General features: G+C 44.8%; 1 protein-coding gene and 1 non-coding gene across 2 annotated transcripts; one reads left to right on the top strand and one right to left on the bottom strand.

Moving 5' to 3' along the window:
- Window positions 1-14,446: 14,446 nt before the first annotated feature.
- Window positions 14,447-15,361, bottom strand: ACTRT3 (actin related protein T3). Its single transcript, XM_052803788.1, is given in 4 exon segments — window positions 14,447-14,667; window positions 14,670-14,769; window positions 14,772-14,818; window positions 14,821-15,361. Coding segments are annotated over 4 exon segments (627 nt in total). The 5' UTR covers window positions 15,206-15,361; the 3' UTR covers window positions 14,447-14,572.
- Window positions 15,362-17,946: 2,585 nt separating this feature from the next.
- On the top strand, window positions 17,947-18,019 carry TRNAV-AAC (transfer RNA valine (anticodon AAC)). The gene has a single exon. It is a non-coding gene; the product is annotated as a tRNA-Val (tRNA).
- The last annotated feature ends 501 nt before the right edge of the window (window positions 18,020-18,520 follow it).

Below are 18,520 nucleotides of genomic sequence, written 5' to 3'. Positions count from 1 at the left end.
CTCTTGGTATCTGCTGCCTGGAAGAAGGCAGAGTATAAACAGTAGTCATCTCACATTTATCTGAGGTGAAAATTCAGCCCTTTCCTTTCAACTGCCACACAGATGAAGACAAAAAAACTGTAGCCACAACTACAGCAAGCAGTAAAAAACAATAGACGTCAGGTTCCAGAAAGAACAACAGATGAAATTTCCATTTGTTTATTTCACAATGTAGTTGGCATTTCTAACTGCAGTAACCAAAGAAGCCCATAAAGGTGAAGAGCCAAGTCCGTTTGTGGCTTCCCTTAGATGGAGCAGCAGGGGCAGCGTTCCTGAAGGGATCAGTTACAGCAGAGCCATCAGAGCGTTGCCTGCCAGTCCCTAGAGATGCTGCAACCCAGTGCCAGCTCAGAACCCCAGGAGACCTTCCCTGATAATATAGCAATGCTCTATCCACATCTCATGTTTGAGCAAGAGCAGCCAGTGTCTGCAGTAAGAGAATCTGGCTGAAAAATCAATGACAAAACCCTGTAGAAGAGGCAGGAGAGCGAAGATCTCATTTTTCTCCTTCCTCACATTTCCTAAGGTAACTGTGGTTTAGCCTTTTGGTTTTCATTTTTCAGGAAAGTCCTTAAGCCTAGTTCACAGCAGTCCTTATGGCTGAGAGCTCATTCATCAAGAGCAAAATCTCAGATGCAAAGTTCATGACGGAGTGCTGAGGTGCAAAATTGAAAAATAATTTTTCCCATCTCAGAAATCATTTCAAAATTTCAGAAGCATTCCCAATTGCAACAAGATTAACTTAGAAGTGGGATTTGTTTGTTGTTTAGTTTTTTTGTTTGTTTGTTTGTTTGTTTGTTTTTACAAAGGCACGGGAAAAGAGCACTCTAACATCATAACCCAGAACTAGGGATCTCCTGGAATGTGAAGACTTTGGGGGTTAAATCCTTCTTCTCAGACAGGCAGATCAGGGTTAGAGCACACTCCCTCTAGATTCTAGCCTGAAAACAAACTTTTTATTACAGAAGTTTCACTGAAACTGGCATGTTCCCACAAAATGTTTCAGTGGTGAGAAATAAAGAGTTCCCGAGTGTAAAGCACTGCCAAAAAATTCCCGGTTGTTTCTAGCCAGTGAGCAAGCAAATGTGTTATTTTGCCATCAGTGGAGAAGGATCTCTCTGTCCCAGTGGTGCAGTAAGGTCATGCTTCAGCTTATCCCCAGCAACTTGTTTGTGCATCCACACTGCTAGGTACCTAAAATAATGTAGGGTCATTTTCAAATGCATTTGAGCAGTTTGTATTGTAAATGCTTGTATAAAAGCAATGAGCATGGCTAATGAACACAGACAGAAAGCTACCGTGACCTCTTTTCTATCCTTTTACAGCAATCTCTATTCCCTGCATATGCACATACACACCCATTCATGATGTGTGAAGAGATTTTGGAAATAAATCCTTCACAAATATTTACTCTTCAAACCTATATGCTTTTAAAAGAGAGGTGGGATCCAGCTTTCACCTGTGGCACTTAGCACTTGCCTCTTGTTCACATGTTGGGAAAGGCCGGAAAAGAGAAGCTGTTATGTTGCCTGAAATTGAGTGCAAGGTGGTAACTCCCTGATTTGTCAAAACTCAAAGTCTTTCTGGAGGAGAAATCCTGAAAAGGAGCTGGCTAACATAGCACAACTGCAGTCATGAATCTCATGGAAGGTTTGGTGGACACCAAAGCAAAGGATAATGTGAGTCCCCCTATCAGCTGAGCGCAGCTGGATATTTTGGAGAAGGTGCACTTTTCTTAACCAAACTTAGAGGAGTGGCTGTTTCAGAAGCCAGCGGTGCTGAGTCAGCACTTCTAGAGACCACTCTTGTCTTTATCACTTGTGAATACTGGATGCAGTTAAGCATTTCATATTAACATCCCCATGCTAAGCTTACACATACTACTCCTTATTATACTCAATCCATAATAATGGCAATGCTTTGCAGTTAGAATGCTAGTCAACCCACGCTAACTCCATCTTTTTCCAAATTCCTTTGCTATCCCCAAACAGGCAACACAACACCTGCTATTATCCCCGAAAAAGCAAGTACTACCAGAGAGGAAAAGCACCTCTACGTTACAGGCAAAAGAACACATCTGTTGGCTGCTCTCAGAGAAAATCCAGCTGAGTAAAAGAAATCCTGCTTTCTCTCTGAAGAAGACCTTGTGTGCTCAAAACAAACTTGAAAGAACTCAAATACTTGATATAATTTTTAATTAATTCTATCTAGACACACAGCAGTCTGAGAAGCTGTAGTGTTATATATATAACCTCCTTAAGTTTCACTATTTACATTGTGTTACTCTCTGGCTATTTCCCAACCTTATTCATTCACCCTAGAGATCAATTTATGCACCAAAATAAAGTATGATCTTATCTTTGCACTGTACAGAAAACCGAAACAAAATCTCTCATGGGAGGCAGGGGTTAAGACACTGGACTGGGTGTCAGAGAAGTGGTGTTCTATTCTTGGCTCTACCACTCACTTGCTGTGGGAGCTTGTAGAGCAAGATATAGAGCAGGAATGGAGACACTAGCCAATAAATTCCTCCTCTGTAACTTTTCCTCTTTCATTATGCATGAGAGCGAGTTTTTCTAGCATTCAAGCATACATCTGAAAGCTGGGGAAACGCGACTCAACCAAAATACAGAACCACCAGAGAAAGAAAATGAGTGGAAAACATCAGTTACAAAATTTTCTTGGGTGCCTCTGAAGTACTGAAACAGAATCTCTGCTCACATGGTGAAGATAAAGGACCAAATTCAGCCCCGGTTTCAGTAGGCATACCTCCAACTATTGCACTGGACCTGCACGAGGGCTGACTTTGGCCCGCTGTACTACTACTCCTTGATCCATTTTCTGTTTCAGGCAAGTTTTCTGAGACAGCAAACAATAAAGACTCAGGCTGGGGGGGGGGGGGGGGGGGGCAGGTTTTGTTTTGTTTTTAAAAAAATAGGAACCTACACTTTGGGTTTTAAATAAGCAATCTGAGTTTTAAAAAGTAAAAATAGAACTTATTAGAGCAACTTTTGAATCAAAAGTCATAGTGAAGACTACATCCCGATCTGGAGTAGCTAACAAACTGCCTAAGTTAAGAATGGCAAACCCTCAGTTAACTGCTACTGGAAGCAGTATTTCCATGCCCTTGAACAGGAACAGACCAGACAGTACTTCTTGCTTAAGGTAATAGCTGTGATCTAATGCACAAAGTTGCAACATTTCTTATCAGTTTGGGAGAACTGAAGAAAAAGTAAGCATGTAGGTCCTCATTTAGGCATGGTTGGGGCTAGGCTGTTGTACTGCTGTGGCAGCTAACAGTTGAAGAGCTAGATTTTTGCAACTACAGTGTTCTGTGTGTAAGATACATTGTCATGAAACTGATTTATCTTGGCTTTATTTATTTTTAATTGTTTTATCACCTACTCAGAGAATCTGCACCACATTCTGCTTTGAGCCATGTTCTAGATGTTTGGTGCAGACTCAACTCATTTGCTGACAGCTTTACAGCCAGGTCTTGGACCCTTTAGGCTCACAGAAACAGAATACTAATCTAGTTGTAGAATACTGTTCAATACTAACTTTTTTCTAAATTTTGTATATGATATATGGGAATAGTATATATCTTGTTTTAAAATTTTAAGAGTTGTATGAAATCAAAGACTGCCCAATAACTTCACAAAAGCAGCTGCTGTACCGTGTCAGTTCTCAAACACCGGTAACCCTGGTTCTACTATATGACAAAATACACTATCTTGGCCAAGACAGAAAAAAAATTCTTATTCTGACAATCCCTTAAAACACCAAGTTTTCAGAAACTTTTGGACTGAAAGGCAGGCCCGCTAGGGCTCCTTTAAGGTGACAAAATATAGGATACAACCAGTCATAAGTGATTTATTAAAAATGTTAGCAGTGAACATTGGTCTCCTTACATACAAAGTGTTTGTTCCCTCCTCCTTTTTTCATGTCAAATCTCTAGCATTTTTTATTTTTCAGGGCCTGTAATAAACTGTCCCAGATATTTGCTCAGGAAGGAGAGCTAGCTTCTTGATATGTGAGAACAATCCTTGCAATTTCATACTTTCTAAAATTTTCTGTATTTTAATTGCTGAATTATTAGGTAACTGCAGTCTTTAAGTACCACGTACACTTGATATATAACAATTATTTCTTAATAAAATACAATTATAAAAAATTCAAGGCAGTCTCAGAGAATGTGCAACTGAAACTATTAATATACCTGGGGGATTATTTCCATGCTTATGTATATTAGGCATTATATAAAACATAGGATTTCTTAGGACATTATCAACAAAGAAGAATTTTTTTTTAAACCTGCTTTTTACTGATTGCATTATCGAATTCAATTTTATTAGCTTGAATCTTCTGGGAAGGATATGATTTTAATAATGCATAAAAGGTTTGCCTAGTAGTTGGCTGTTGGCTTTTACTTGATACTTAATGTAATCTGTAATTACTATAGCAGCTCATATGTTGGCTAGTGTGTTAAGGTCACTGGAAAGCTATACTGTGTTGTACTTGGTGTACAAGAACATCCTTCTGGTGATTGATGGCTACACCCTATAGAAATGTTTTAATTTTGTCCTTGAAGCATGCCTTTAAGAAATGCTGTCAATATGTATTCTTCCTTGTCAAGCAGTACATGGTCCTTAGGAATATGTAGACAGCCCAAGATCTGTCTTTCTACCAATGAGCATTCAATAACATCTCCTTCCAATTTCAAATTCAGTTCCCAAGTCTTCAACCAATGAACTTACAAACCTCTTATTTATTAGAAAGGGTGAATTTAAAAGGCCCATTTTACCTTGCACAAGCATTAAGATGGAAAACACTTGAAGCCCTCACTATACTTAAAAAAAAAAAAACTACTGTTGCAGGACTCGGCTTCAAGAAGATAGACTTTCACCTTTTTAAGCATTGTTCCTTCTTGCGATAATTTTTCTTTAAACTGTATTCCTGAACTATCTGAAACACTTGGCCAGAACTTACACTTGAGAAATACACTTAAAACATGATTTGAACTGGCTTATATTACAAGACTAAACTGTACTTTAAAGAAGTTTAACATTACCGTGCTGTAGCCAAGCCCTGTGACACAGCAGGCTTGCAAGCCAGCAAGTCACCTGCGGCTTCATGTGTCATCTGCTTCAGCGGTACTACCAAGATAAACTTGAAAATAGAAGCAAAGTGCTGGAAATATTCCAGAACTGCAGTATCCCCGAGCTCATTGAACTCGGACTTTATACTCACAAGATTTCCATGAAGTAGATTGACAACCAAAACAATGGTTAGTATTAATCACAGAATCAGCAATTTAACTATTAGTCCACATGTGTTTATGATCCTCACTGGATGTAAACCAACTCTTTGTCCTGGTGATACAAGTTTGCTACATTAAAAATGGCATTCCCAAAGGAAAAATCAGTATGGAAAGTCCTCTGACTGCGGAATGAAAAATCAACTTGGTAGAAAAATGGGTAACTTGGAAAAGCGGATTAATAGGTAATTTTTTTCTGTACTTCACAACAATTTCTGTACTAGGTAACATGAACTCTACATTCTATAAGTTTATTTCAGACAGATTGTTCACTAAAAGGTTCATGTGCTTTCACAAGGAAAATCAGGAGCAAGACTCCACTTGTCATTTACCAGTATTTGCCATGCATTTTCATAGTTTCAGATTCATGGTTGCTGCTCCCTCTGAAAGCAATTAGAACACTGATTTACAAGCCATAGGAATAGAAATTTGTAAAATACTTCATCAGTAATATTTGGTGTAAAAAAACACCAAATAAAGAATCATTATCTTCACCTCCAATAAAACAAACAAACAAAAGGCTCCCTGAGATGGGTTGTGAAGATTTTTTTTCAGTCTAGATCTTCATGTTTTAGCTTGTTGGTTATCTGTTTGCTCAGTGAAATTATTTCATTTCATGTTCATTAAGTGACCTGCCATTCTGTGTAGATGGGTCTCTTAATCTCCAGTTCCAGCCAAGAGTGACTATGTTTTTTCTGTATCTCCCAGCTCACATTGACAATGATGTAGATTCTTCTCGGGACCAGATGCATTTAAACTGTAGACAAGAGTCAAGAGGATTTTTTATAATACCAATTCATCTTAGCTCTTACTGCAAGTTTAAACCTGCTGCAAGATCAACACAGATGGAAACTAAACATTGTCGTTCATGTCTAATGAAAGAATAGGGAGCTTTTAAATATTGCTCTCTGTAACTGCTAAATGACTAGTACGTACAGACAAATAAACCTCTGCCTTTGAACAAGTCTTGTGATTGTCTCCACTGAAAATTAATTTTGTACTCATCAGCTGCATTGCATCATTCTTGTCATCAGAAAAAAAAAACCCCAAACAAACACGAGAAACTGAGTAACAAAACACCTACATATTTCTATATCCTGCATGACCAAGTCTGTGGATTTACTTTTTCGCTATAAATAAAACCAATCTAAAATCAACATTAATACAGAAGAAAACTGCTATTCAACACATCAGTGAGAATCCCCATTACCTGTAAGGCCACTACTGTAATCCCTGATAATTTCTTGGGAGCAGAATCAAAGAACTACAGCATGCAAATTCAATAAAAAAATCCAGCCAGAATAAATAGAGAAAACATGAAAACAGTGATTTTCTGGCACTCTGTTTGAAAGGAAGAGTTAAATTAATACATGAAAAGATCCTATCAGCCCTGACTTGTCTGAGTTATTAATTGAACACCTTCTTGGAAACATGTAGATAAAGACGTGTACCTTAGAGAATACCAGATAAGAGTGAAAGGAAAGGGAGAGAAATTAGCAGTTTTGCCAGTTCACTCCCTTAATTGTCAAGCTAAGGTTGTTCAAAGCTGCCTGGAGGAGCGTAATATAAAATGGTAACTAAAGTGCAGGCTGATGATGCAGAAGATAAAAACTTCAGGATTATACTTAAACATACTTATCTTTAGACACAGAAGAGGCTGTAAAGCCAGCTGAATGATATAAAGCTGTTCTAAAACAAGACAAATGTATACTCCATGTGTTATAAGCAGTTCAAGCTGCTTCCTGTGATGAAAAACATGGACTGTACGGTAGACATACTACAGCTAAGTACAATAGATCCCATGATACAGTTGTTTAAAGGAATATTAGAGTGATGAAAGAAGTGATGGAATTCTGCTCTTTAGGAGGCTCAGAGGCTGAACCAGAGAGAAAAGGTTTAAGCGTGCGGACTTGGTAAATTTTCCTGATCCTGAAAGTTTGTGACCTAGAAGACAGTTTTATGCATGAAGAGCCTGGCCTCTCAGGAAACAATACAGCTCTAAGGGTCTATTGCCCCGGGCAAAAGGAGAAAGGATAGTACTGCTTAGCACTTCTCATCCATAGCCGCAAAAGGAGGTCAGTATCATTGTCACCATTTTATAGATGAAGCATCTAAGAAGCTCAGAAGGGCACATCTGGAGTCAGTAGCAGTCTCGGGACCAAACCCCCTTCTTCACTTTGTTTCAGTCAGTTTCCATCCTTTCTGCCTTACTTTGTGTCCCCCACCCAGAGCACAGTGAAGCGTCCAACTGTACAATTCAGATAATACCAATACAGTAATAAGAAACAACCTTATTAAAATACTAATTGCAGCACTAAAATGTTTTCTATGAAATTATCATAGCTGCCAATATTCCATCATTAATGCACAAAAGTCTGATTATCTTTTCAATAAAAACAGAGAAATGCTAGCCTTTAAACTCGTTATCGTTGCAAAACAGAATGCTGTGATAATGCATGAGAACTTTGGTTTGCAGCTGTAAAATTCCCAAAAGTCTTGTGACTCGGTTATAACTTTGTTATAGATGATTACCTTCCTCACTCACATACCTCCCACGTTCGCTTTTGGGAAACAAAGTATATATTCCACAAAAGCAAACAGTAAATTTATTTAAATAAATGAGAAATGGGGAGGGCAATTTATCCTACAACATATTGCTGTACACTGGAAAGGCTAACATTTGCACAGCTAGTTTCAAATTATACAACGCATTTTTAGAGGCAAAAGTAAAATCAAAGATCTCTGAGACTATTTTCAACGGGGTCAAGGTGTCAAACTGATTTGTCAAGGTGAATCCCAAAGTTTATAGATGGGAAATTAAATTCTTTAATTTGTATAAAGATATGTATTAATTAGTTTCTCAGCCAAACAAACTGAAAATTACTACCCTTTTGAGCGAGCTTGAAAAGGAGCTAGTGTTAACCAGCATCTCTTAATCACTTGAGTTTATCTAGAACGTACATTGAAAAATGCATTTTTAAATACCGTTTTACATAGGAATGACAATTCATTATAGTACCTTCCTGTGAAGCTCAAACAGTATCTTTCAAAATTCTTGCTTTGAAGTGGATTCTATAAAAAAATTATTTAAATTGCAAAGGTTTCTATTTAATGGCAGTTTACCTGTACTTGAAAAAAGAAAAGGTTTTTACATATAGTTTCACTTAAATTCCTACCCAGGAATGATCCTCCTTGCACATTAAATGCTGTAATGCACCGAGTTCTACTCTCATGTTTTACAAATGAATGGCTATTGCCATCTACTGTTGGAAAAAATATGATGAACAGGAAGAGCACATCCAACAGACCTTCATAGCACAGATAAGATGTAGAAAACAAAGACTTCACCAGCCACAGGGGAACAGCTTACCCTATTGAATTCTTTGAACTACAACATTCAACTAGACAGAGAGTGGTAGAAAAAAGCCTCTTCTATTCCCAAACCATTATCATTTTTAGGTCTGATATAAGTAGGAACTACACACGAATCCAAACATTAACAACTGTTCTTTTTGTGCGGATTTGAGGGTTTGTAAGACTCCCCCAATGACTGCAGCTAGAGTTGAATACACACAAATTAAAAGATTAACTGATAAAGCTTAATTTTAAGATACTATTAGGCCCAAGTTACAATCATGCCTCTGCAAACTGAAAACTGTAAATGCAGAAGGTAAAAGCCATCCCCCAGGTCTCTGTGCAAAGGCCATGCAATACAGAACTCTTGCTTGAAGACAGACCAGATCTGGCCCATCATGCAGGTCAAAGTCACCGAGCACGGGACAAAGACCCAGAGCTGTTCTCCCAGGCTCTCATGTCAGAGGTTTAGCATTGCCTGGGGATGTTTTTTCCAAACTTCTTTTGGATTAAACAACTTCCCTGCTTGGGTGTGTTAAGCTGAATACAGAGAACTGGGCAAAGAAAGGCACAGAAAGTTATTCTACGCTTCAACCATCTTTAGTCTGTATTTTTAGCGTTTACAAAGACTTGATTGCATGACTTCGTTTTACCATTAAATTACTTATTTAAAAACGATTGAGATGTATGCTTCTTCCATTCCCTTTGCTGATAAATATCCTTAGATACGACATCCAACCACGTTTTGAAAGTACCCCTTGTTGAGGCAATCTACAAACAGAATTAGGGTAGGGTTCTATTAATGTTTGCCAGACCTGTCGGACGTTAAACAGCCTTTGAATTAAACCATTCTTTACTCTTTGATAATTATTATTTCTCCTTAAGACGCTTTTTGTTGTCTCATAAGCAAGGTCAACTTGAACTGTTTTGTCAGACTCAATATCGTAGTTCAACGTTAACTCTACTTGCACTGTTCTTACAAAGCCTCCATGCACTGTCACCTATGCAAACAACTTTGGGAAACATTTAGCAGAATTTTCAGTAAGTGAAAAAACTCCAGCTTTTCTGTTGGTCATTTCAAGTACACAGGAAAGCGTACTTCACATTTACACACAAAGTCATACCAACATGTGAATCTATACTAATTTAAGTTTGTCCATCTTTGCAGGTAAATCCCCTGAACTGATGTAAATCTTCCTCGTTGTGCGCTGGCACATCACATACAACCCAAAGAATCATGACTGTTTTTAAATTAATGCAAGAAAGCTAAAACGCAAACTGGAAACAGCTTGATGAAACCAATGTAAGATAAAATACTGCTGCTTTCACATACAGCAAGTTCTTCCCAGAGTGGAAAAGTGTTCTTGTTGAGATCGGGAAGGGTAACGACGTTGAGAGGTGACTGAAGGCAGAGTGCAACGAGTGGAAGGCAGCTCGAGACCCCTGCATGCCACACACTGCTACAGGCAGAATAACCCGCAGCTGAGATCTCATACTTCAAAATGTGCACTTGAAAATGTGGTAATGGGGGAGGTACGCTCACACTACCCCCCCAGGGTCCCCAAACCTGTCAATTCTTGAAACACCCTCAGAACAGGGCTATTTGCACAAGCATGGTAATATTACACCTCCTGCTATCCCGTCAATTCTAGGGGATCTCCCACGGGTTTTCATCTACATTGTGCTGATTTTTTTCTAGGTTCTCCAAAGAAAGGGAGTGATTTCCCACAGGGACAGAAAACTCTAGGGTGTTTCGAAATAGCGCACTGGGAAGATGACGATGCAAAAGGAAGGCAACCCCATACACATATTAGTAGAGTGCAGTGAGGCCATTTCGTACTGCTAGGGTGATCGACAGTGCTTTATCACCTTTGGCCAAAGCACTTTCCGTGTACCCAATCTGACATGACAAATGTTGTATGACTGATCTCAAACAGTGAAAACGCCCACCCTAAGCAGATGCGAGCAAGACGTCCTTCAAAGTTCATCACCTAAACATTTGTTACAGAACCTCCTGACGAGTTGGTGTTAATTTCCAAGCATCTGGCACTTGATAACAAGTCACACAGGATGCTGAACCCTAATTCCCAAACCATCTGAATGGCAGCCCAGAGTATGAACCTCAGTAACACGCTTTCATAAATTTATTGAGCACAAGTGCTCCTCTTCTCCCAAATGCCATCACCTCCCTCTGTATCACTTTGCGTCACAGCTAGCATCGATGATAAATTTCTCAGTGCCCACAAGCTTCAAACGAACCATTAGATTTTTAAAAACAAGCAAATCTGGAGATACTAACAAGAGCACTTACGCTCTGCAGGGAAGAAAATCCACTTAATGCCAAGTGATTCAAGCATGGCAGTGAGGTGGACCTGCTCCCCCGAGCTGCTGACTCTCGCAGGTAACTACTACTCACTGCCAGTTGAGTGCTGCTTAGAGGAGAGCCATCGAACACGATTTCTTTGACACACCGTGGCGGCTGCCACTTGCAAATGGTTTTAAGCTCTTCAGGAGAGAAATTGCCGAGAGCTTCTGTTGTGATTCTTAAAAAGCTGCAGTAGCACCTTTTGGGGACTGTTTCGCTGGGGCGGGGAAGGCAGCCGCAGGCTGTTCAGAAACAGTAGCAAGCTGTAGCAACCACAGCTACGTTTGTTGTAGTCTCCATAACAATACCATATTGCACAAAGTTTTCCTTGCTATCATAAATAAATAGAAAAAGTAGACGAAGTTTGCAGTTTCTAAACATTTTTTCTCTGACACATGGCTCTGCAAAGCATACACTTTCTCATGTGTACAGAAACTTGGCAGTTTAAGTTTGTCACGTCTTTCAGAAGTGACAGCGAAAAAGAAAATCTTTGTAAACGCCACAAAACCAGACATTTTTAGGAAACAAGACTTTTCTCGGGGAAATGGGACTCTTGTAAGACAAGGAGTTTCGTTTGAAAAAATAATGTACTAAGCACGTGAAATATCTTGGCTTTGCCTGTTTTGTTGGAAGTCTGAAATGAAGTATTTGATGCCAAGTGAAAGCTGTTGCTCAGAAACAAGATAAAACAATGAAAACACATAAGTTACTTTGAAACAAGAAAGAATATTACCGATGGCGGAGCCAGTGCTAGTTTTAGCTAGGTCAGGTTTATTAAGCGACATTCAGATTCCACTACCAGAAAGAACCTATACATCTTCAAGTGTAAAATGTCAGACTCTCCCACTTCCACTTATTCTAGCAACATAAGGTTTTCTTCAAACAGAATCAAAAAAAAAAAAAGTACCCAAATTCATCCCTATGCTCTGTGCAAAGAAAAGAAAGAAGGCCACAAGATGGCACTGGTCAAACGCTCAGGGAATTACTGAAGGGTTGGTAAAATGTGAGCATTGAGTCATGCCTAAGCCCAGTTTCTAGGGCCATGTCTGTTCCCCAGCGAGGCGAGACCTGTGGTGGGGCAGCGGTGCACACTTGGCTTCCATCGCACACGGCACGCACATGTGCCTGCATTTCTGGTAAATTTTCTGTAAGCGGCTGATACTGGCTATAGAAGGATGGAAAAGGTTTGGCCTATGGTAAGACCTACCAGCAGAGGTAACCGAACAGCCCGTTTCGACGATGGTGAGCGGCACAGGATGGGCTCTCTGCACTACTCCTTCAGGGAGACGGTGCTGCGGCTTGGCGTGCGACAGGTAGGCTTGCTGCACGGTGGGGCCAAAGCCTCCACGCAGAGAGGCACGGCTGGGGACAAGCCCCGACACTTTCCCCCTCACAATCCGTTCTTCCGCACCTCAGCGAAATATTTGTCGCCAGCTCCCCGTACTCGGAGGCTTTTGCGTGTTTTTGCAAATTCAGCTCCGTGCTTCTCCAAATCGATGAGTAAAATTCAACGTTTCTTAAAGTCGGTGAGTAAAATTCAACATTTCTAAGTTTCCATCACCGCAGGGCTCTCCCAGATAAAGATCACAGCGGCGGCGGCGGCGAGCCCAGCCCTCCCACCGCCCGTCCTCTGGCGGGGAGGGCATACACAACAAATCTCGGCAGGGACTGACATTTTGGGGCCTCCGGCCGTCTCGGCTTGCCCCCCCCCACCCCCGCGGGGGTGGGTTCCCGCTCCCCCGGCCATTCCCAGCCCCGGCGGAGCAGACCCCGGCCCGCCTCACAGCGCTGAGGCGGCGGGGTGTGTGTGTGTGTGTGAGGGGAAGGAAGGGGGGGGGGGGGGGGAGATGAAAGGGGAGCGGCCCCAACGGTCGGGCGCGAGGGGGGTCGCGCGCTGCCTGCCCCCCCCTCCCCACCACCACCACCGGCGGGAAGCCGCTGCGCGTGTCGGAGCGGCGCCGGCCGCGCGCCCCACGGCTGAGGGAAGCGCGGCGGTTGGCCCGGGGGCACCGCTCCCGTTTTGCTCTGCTGGGGCCCCCCCGGCGCGGGGGTAGAGGGGGAGTGGGTGGGTGGGAGAGGAGGGGGGGTGGAGGGGTCGCCCCTTCGCTCCCGGCCGCCGCCGAGGCTGACAGAGACGAGCTCTTCGCGGCGGCAGTGGCGGGAGCCGGCCGACCGCGGCCTCAAGGGAAGAGGGTGGTGGGATAGCGGCGGCGGGAACCTCCGCGGCGGGCCCCCGGCTGCGGGGCGGGGGACGGGGCACAGGGACCCCAGGGCGGGCCGGGGTGAGGAGACCCCTCGCTGACGTTTTTTGTGGTGGCGGAGCCCCTTTCCCCCCCCCGCTCCCTCTCACCACCCCCTACCCCCACCCAGGCTACTCCCCTCGTCCGCTGAAAGTCAGCGAGTAAAACAGCGGACGGGCGCGGGGGAGCGAGGCAGCAGCCATTAGGGTTAGTCACACCAGGGCCTCCCCACCCGCCACGCGACGTGGGGGCGCCCCCGCGGGGTTTTTAAAAGCCTCCGCCGCCACGCCCGCCGCTCCTCCATTGGTCGGAAGGGTACCCCCTCCTCCTCCACCATTGGCTGCGGCGGGGAGAGGGGGAGGGAGGGAGAGAGTGGCGGGAGTTTGGAACGCTCGGGCCATTCGTCCCCCCGCCGCACCACGTGCTCCCGGGCGCGCGCCTGGCCGTGCCCTCCCCTCTCCTCTCCGCCCCCCCCCCTCCCCGCCCATTCCCTGGGGCCGGGGCCTGGACGTGGGGCCTGGGCCTGGGGCCGGGCCTGGGGCTTGGAGGTCGGATTTGGGGACCGGGGCCTGGGGCTTAAGGCCGGCACTTGGGGCCTGGGGGCCGAATTTAGGGCCCGGGCCCGCGTTCCGGCCCTGCCCGCCTCAGTCGAGGACCCCCCCAGGGTGAGGGACCAGGCCCAGAAACTTCTCCCCCCACGCCATTCCCCCGAAGCAGGGCTGCGCCAGCCCCCCGTGCTCTCCTGGAAGAGGGTATTTATCGCTTCCATGATGTCTCTCTGCGCAAGGCATGTTCTCCCCATGCGATACCCACTCCCTGGAGCGCTCGCCTCGGACACCGGCTGTCTCGCCTCTGCTGCTTCACGTTCCTCAGCATGGTTTTTTGTGCGTTTGCTTTTTGACCCTGAGACTTCTGCGGAAAAGCAAGGCGTTTCAAGGCTGCGCAGTTTTGCAGGTACAACGGAGTATGAAGCAACGGCGTAGAGCTCTCAGTCTTTCTAACTTTAGTCGTACATATACTGTACAGCATTGTTCTGGTAGAGAACCTCTTTAAAAACATATTTTACACCTATTCAGAAAGATGTGTTCCTGGACTAAGAAGGAAGTAACTCTGCCAGACTTTATGATTTTTATTGGACTTTCAAAAGGCAAGCTACAGACACAGACTTCCTCCTAGACGCTAGCTTCCAAGCAGCAGTAATCTCAGGTTCTTTTCCATGAAGTGTCAAGTAAAATCTGTTATAAAATCACGTGTATTTTAGAAACATTTTCTGTGCACCATGTTAGGCTCAGCCCCCCTGTACTCTGTCACGGTAATCTGCATCGGCTGGAAGGCGCTCAGGGAAGCGAGGAGCCTTCTCTCCAAACTGAAAACTTCCTATTAGGAGGAGGACTGACTTTCACCTTAACACCACCTGGGACCATGCAGATGATCTCCTTGTTTAAGCATTCAGCTTAATTCCAGGGAAGAGGCTGAAACCACCAGAAAGGACTGGAGCGGAAGTAAGTCCTTATGCCAACATCCTGATGATGAGTCATTCATGATAGAATTGGAGCACAGCTTGTCAGTCCCTGGTGACTCTGTGCCAACATTAGGAAGATGAAAGAGGGTTTCAGGACAACGAAACCTTTGATTCTGAACCATAATTTTGTGGCCACCAGGAAGTTGGTAAGTTTTTTCCAACTCACTAGGATTCTTAGTCATCTGCTCAGGCACATGTACAAGCAGCTCCTCACCTGTGGTGACTTGTGAAGTGCTGCTTTCTTTCAGAATCCATGTTAGGTGCCCTGTAAGATCACAGCTGTCCAGGTCAAGCTGGAGAATACCATGGGGCAAGAAGTAGCCTTCAAAGATTGGAACGCTGTGGGTGACACCGTAACCGGAGTCCATCACACAACCTGTGCTGAGACCTGAAGCACAGAGTGTGAGCACAGCCTGGACAGACACACAGAGCTGGTACCTCAGCGTGCTCGGGGAAGAGCTCTGCCGTTTTTTCTCTGTTAACCAGTGGGTTCAGCCATGCCTCAGTCAGAATCACTGTCTGCTCACTACTTTTCATCTTCAGGTCATTGTCATAGACATTCTTCCCCACAGCCTCCCTATCTCCCCAGGACGTGACAATCCCGCGCTCTTTTGGGTACCTACAGGAGTCAGACAAAATACAGCGGCACTGGATGAGTACTTTTCCACCCCAGTCTCCATGGCAATACCAGCATCTCCCCTTGGTGAAGGTAGTCTGTTTGGGGATGTCCCAGGTAAAGGACGTTAGGAAAAAGCACTTCATGTACATTTAAGTTATGTGTGTTGTTTTGAAAAAATACTGGAAAAATACTTGGCCCTTTCACAGGCCAGGCAACTTCAGCAGCTGTGAGAGCTGAGACCATTCAGCTCCTCAGAGAAGGTTATAACACGTTACCTAAACAGGACCTTCCTTCTTGTCCTGGTCTCGGCTGCGATAGAGCTAATTTTCTTTCTAGTAGCTGATATAGTGTTATGTTTTGGGTTCAGTATGAGAAGAATGCTGATAACACGCTGATGTTTTCAGTTGTTGCTGAGTAATGTTTAGTCTAAAGTCAAGGATTTTTCAGCTTCTCACGCCCAGCCAGCAAGAAGGCTGGAGGGGCACAGGGAGCTGGGATGGGGCACAGCCAGGGCAGCTGACCCAAACTGGCCAAAGGGGTATTCCATACCATGTGACATCACATCTAGTATATAAACTGGGGGGAGTGGGGCTGGGGGGGATCGCTGCTCAGGAACTAACTGGACATCGGTCGGGGAGTGGTGACCAATTGCTCTGTGCATCACTTGATTTGTAGATTCCAATTATTTTATTATTATTATTATTATTATTGTCATTTTATTTTTATTGTTGTTATCATTATTATCATTATCATCATTATCATCATTATTATTATTTTCTTCCTTTCTGTCCTGTTAAACTGTCTTTATCTCAACCCACGAGTTTTACTTTTTTCCCTGATTCTCTCCCCCATCCCATGGGGGTGGGGAGGGGCGGAGAGTGAGTGAGCAGCTGCGGGGTGCTTACTTGCCGGCTGGGGTTAAACCACGACACTTCTTTAAATGTGGTTGTCAAGCTATGACTGAAAATATTATTATATCAATAATAATACATATTCATTAGTTAATTTGTATTTTGTGTTTTATTAGTTTATTTACAATGATTAAAATTTAATCCTCGGGGACTGCTGAAGACCTTGCAGGAACAAAATGAGTGCTATGAATATTGGGGCAATACGCGATTGGGCAGAGGTGTGGCTGCAACATCAACCTTTTCACAGTGGGTGCTACAGTTGCGCAAAACAGATCTTGTGATCGTGGTGTGCCAGTAAGAACACAAGTGCATTCCCACAAGTGTTTTTCCACGTGGACCTGAGAGATATTGCAAGCATGAGAAGAGCTAGTAAGGATGCTTGTTTTTCCCAAATGCTCTTTTGTGGCACCTCTTATACACACATCCTTGCAGCTGTTACAAACCTCTGCATGATGACAGCAGTAGTGTTAAGAAATCTTGCAGCTGCCACTGCCAAACTCAACAGAATATTGTCGCTGCTTGCTGCCAACGTTCTTCTGTTTCCCCTTTCCCTTCCCTGTCACTGCTGTCTTCTGGAGCCTTTCCTATTTCATTGCTCTTGGCTTTTCTTACTCCTCCTCCCACCGGCTGGGATTTGGCTTGCATTTCCCTTTGCAAAGGATGGCAAAGCTAAGTTCCCTTTTACAGCTCCTTCCAGGATCAGGTATTTCAGTGCCTGGTGCACTAGAAAATCCAGGCGGATTAGTCACTTCACCATTTTCCAAGCTCCAGCTGTAGCGAGAGGCCTGCAGAGGAGACGCTGCCTGATGTAACGCACTCTCTGTTCGGCTCCCAGCTTGCCTGCCTGCTCTCGCCAGCCGCTTTATTATGGTCCTGCCCTGCAAGGCTAGCAGTGCCAAACAACTCCCTTCCTCCTCTTTGGCTGGGGCTGTCTCATTCCGATTTCTGAAAAACACGGGCTGAAACTGCCCTGCTTTTTTCCTGCAGGAACTGCAGTGCTTTACATCTCCCATTGGCAGCCCTGCCCGACTTGTCCTGGTCAGCCCGCCTGTATTTGCTGGCACCAGCTGGCACCAGCGGGCAAACACCTCTGTCGTGCTCTGCTCCTCTCATTTCCCTGGGCTTTTCAGCTCCTTTTGTTGGTGTCTTTCTCCTTGTCCGTGCTTCCTTCCCAACAAAGTAGTCCTTCCACAGCAGGAGGTAGATTTGGCATTGTAAGCCATGCTGGTTCAGAATGACGCTTCGGTGTGCAACGCTAACTGAGGGTTTGGCTTTTTATTTACAGATACGTTGAAAATCGATTAGAGTATTCGAGGGAAGACCACGATCTTGAAGTTTCTCGTTCACGCCAACGCTGTTATTCCCGGCACGCGTGGCGGAAGGGCAGCAGTGACATCCCTGGGACGGTGTGGCGCTGCCAGCACGGCCGGGCCGTGCTTCGGTGGGGATGCAGGCCCGTGGGTGAGCCCGGTTTTTGGGCACCCGTGGGACACAGGACTGAGACAAGAAGGGTCGTCGCCGGGGTCCAGGCGGGACGGGACGCCATTAGTGGCGCCGCTGGGAAAACCCGGCAGGCGGCGTTTCCGTAGTGTAGTGGTTATCACGTTCGCCTAACACGCGAAAGGTCCCCGGTTCGAAACCGGGCGGAAACACCAGCCGCGGTTGCCTTTTTTCTTCCTCACGTGTTGTTCCGCTCCCGAAAGTAACCACAACCGATCCCTGCCGGGCTGCAAACGGGCAGCAGGGCATCGCTAAACCTTTAAAAACACCTTTACCTGCCTTTTTTTTTTTTTTTTTTAGTTGGAAGCACAAGCACGGCGAGACGCCTCGGCGCTGCTGCATCAACAGTAACAACGACATTAAGCCCATTTGATTTACCAATCCAGGGATGCAGGCCGAGGATCTACACCACGGGAGCTGACCCGCGGGTAAGGCAGCGCACCCACCGTCTCCCCGCCGCCGCGGACTCCGGACTCGGGGACCGGCCGGCAGCGCTCCGCCGCCCCGGGCGCGACTACATCTCCCGGCATGCACAGCGCCTCGCCACGCTGACGGCGGGCCGCGCCACGCCGCGTTGCATCATGGGAGTTGTAGTCCTCGCCTCCCCGACCCTCCCGGGAAGCCGCTCGCAGCCTTAGCCCTGCCCGCTCCCC

This window comes from Harpia harpyja, chromosome 12, assembly GCF_026419915.1.
Source record: "Harpia harpyja isolate bHarHar1 chromosome 12, bHarHar1 primary haplotype, whole genome shotgun sequence".
NCBI lineage: Eukaryota > Metazoa > Chordata > Aves > Accipitriformes > Accipitridae > Harpia > Harpia harpyja.
Note: the sequence above shows the minus strand (reverse complement) of the source record. Positions and strands in the feature narration are given on the sequence as shown.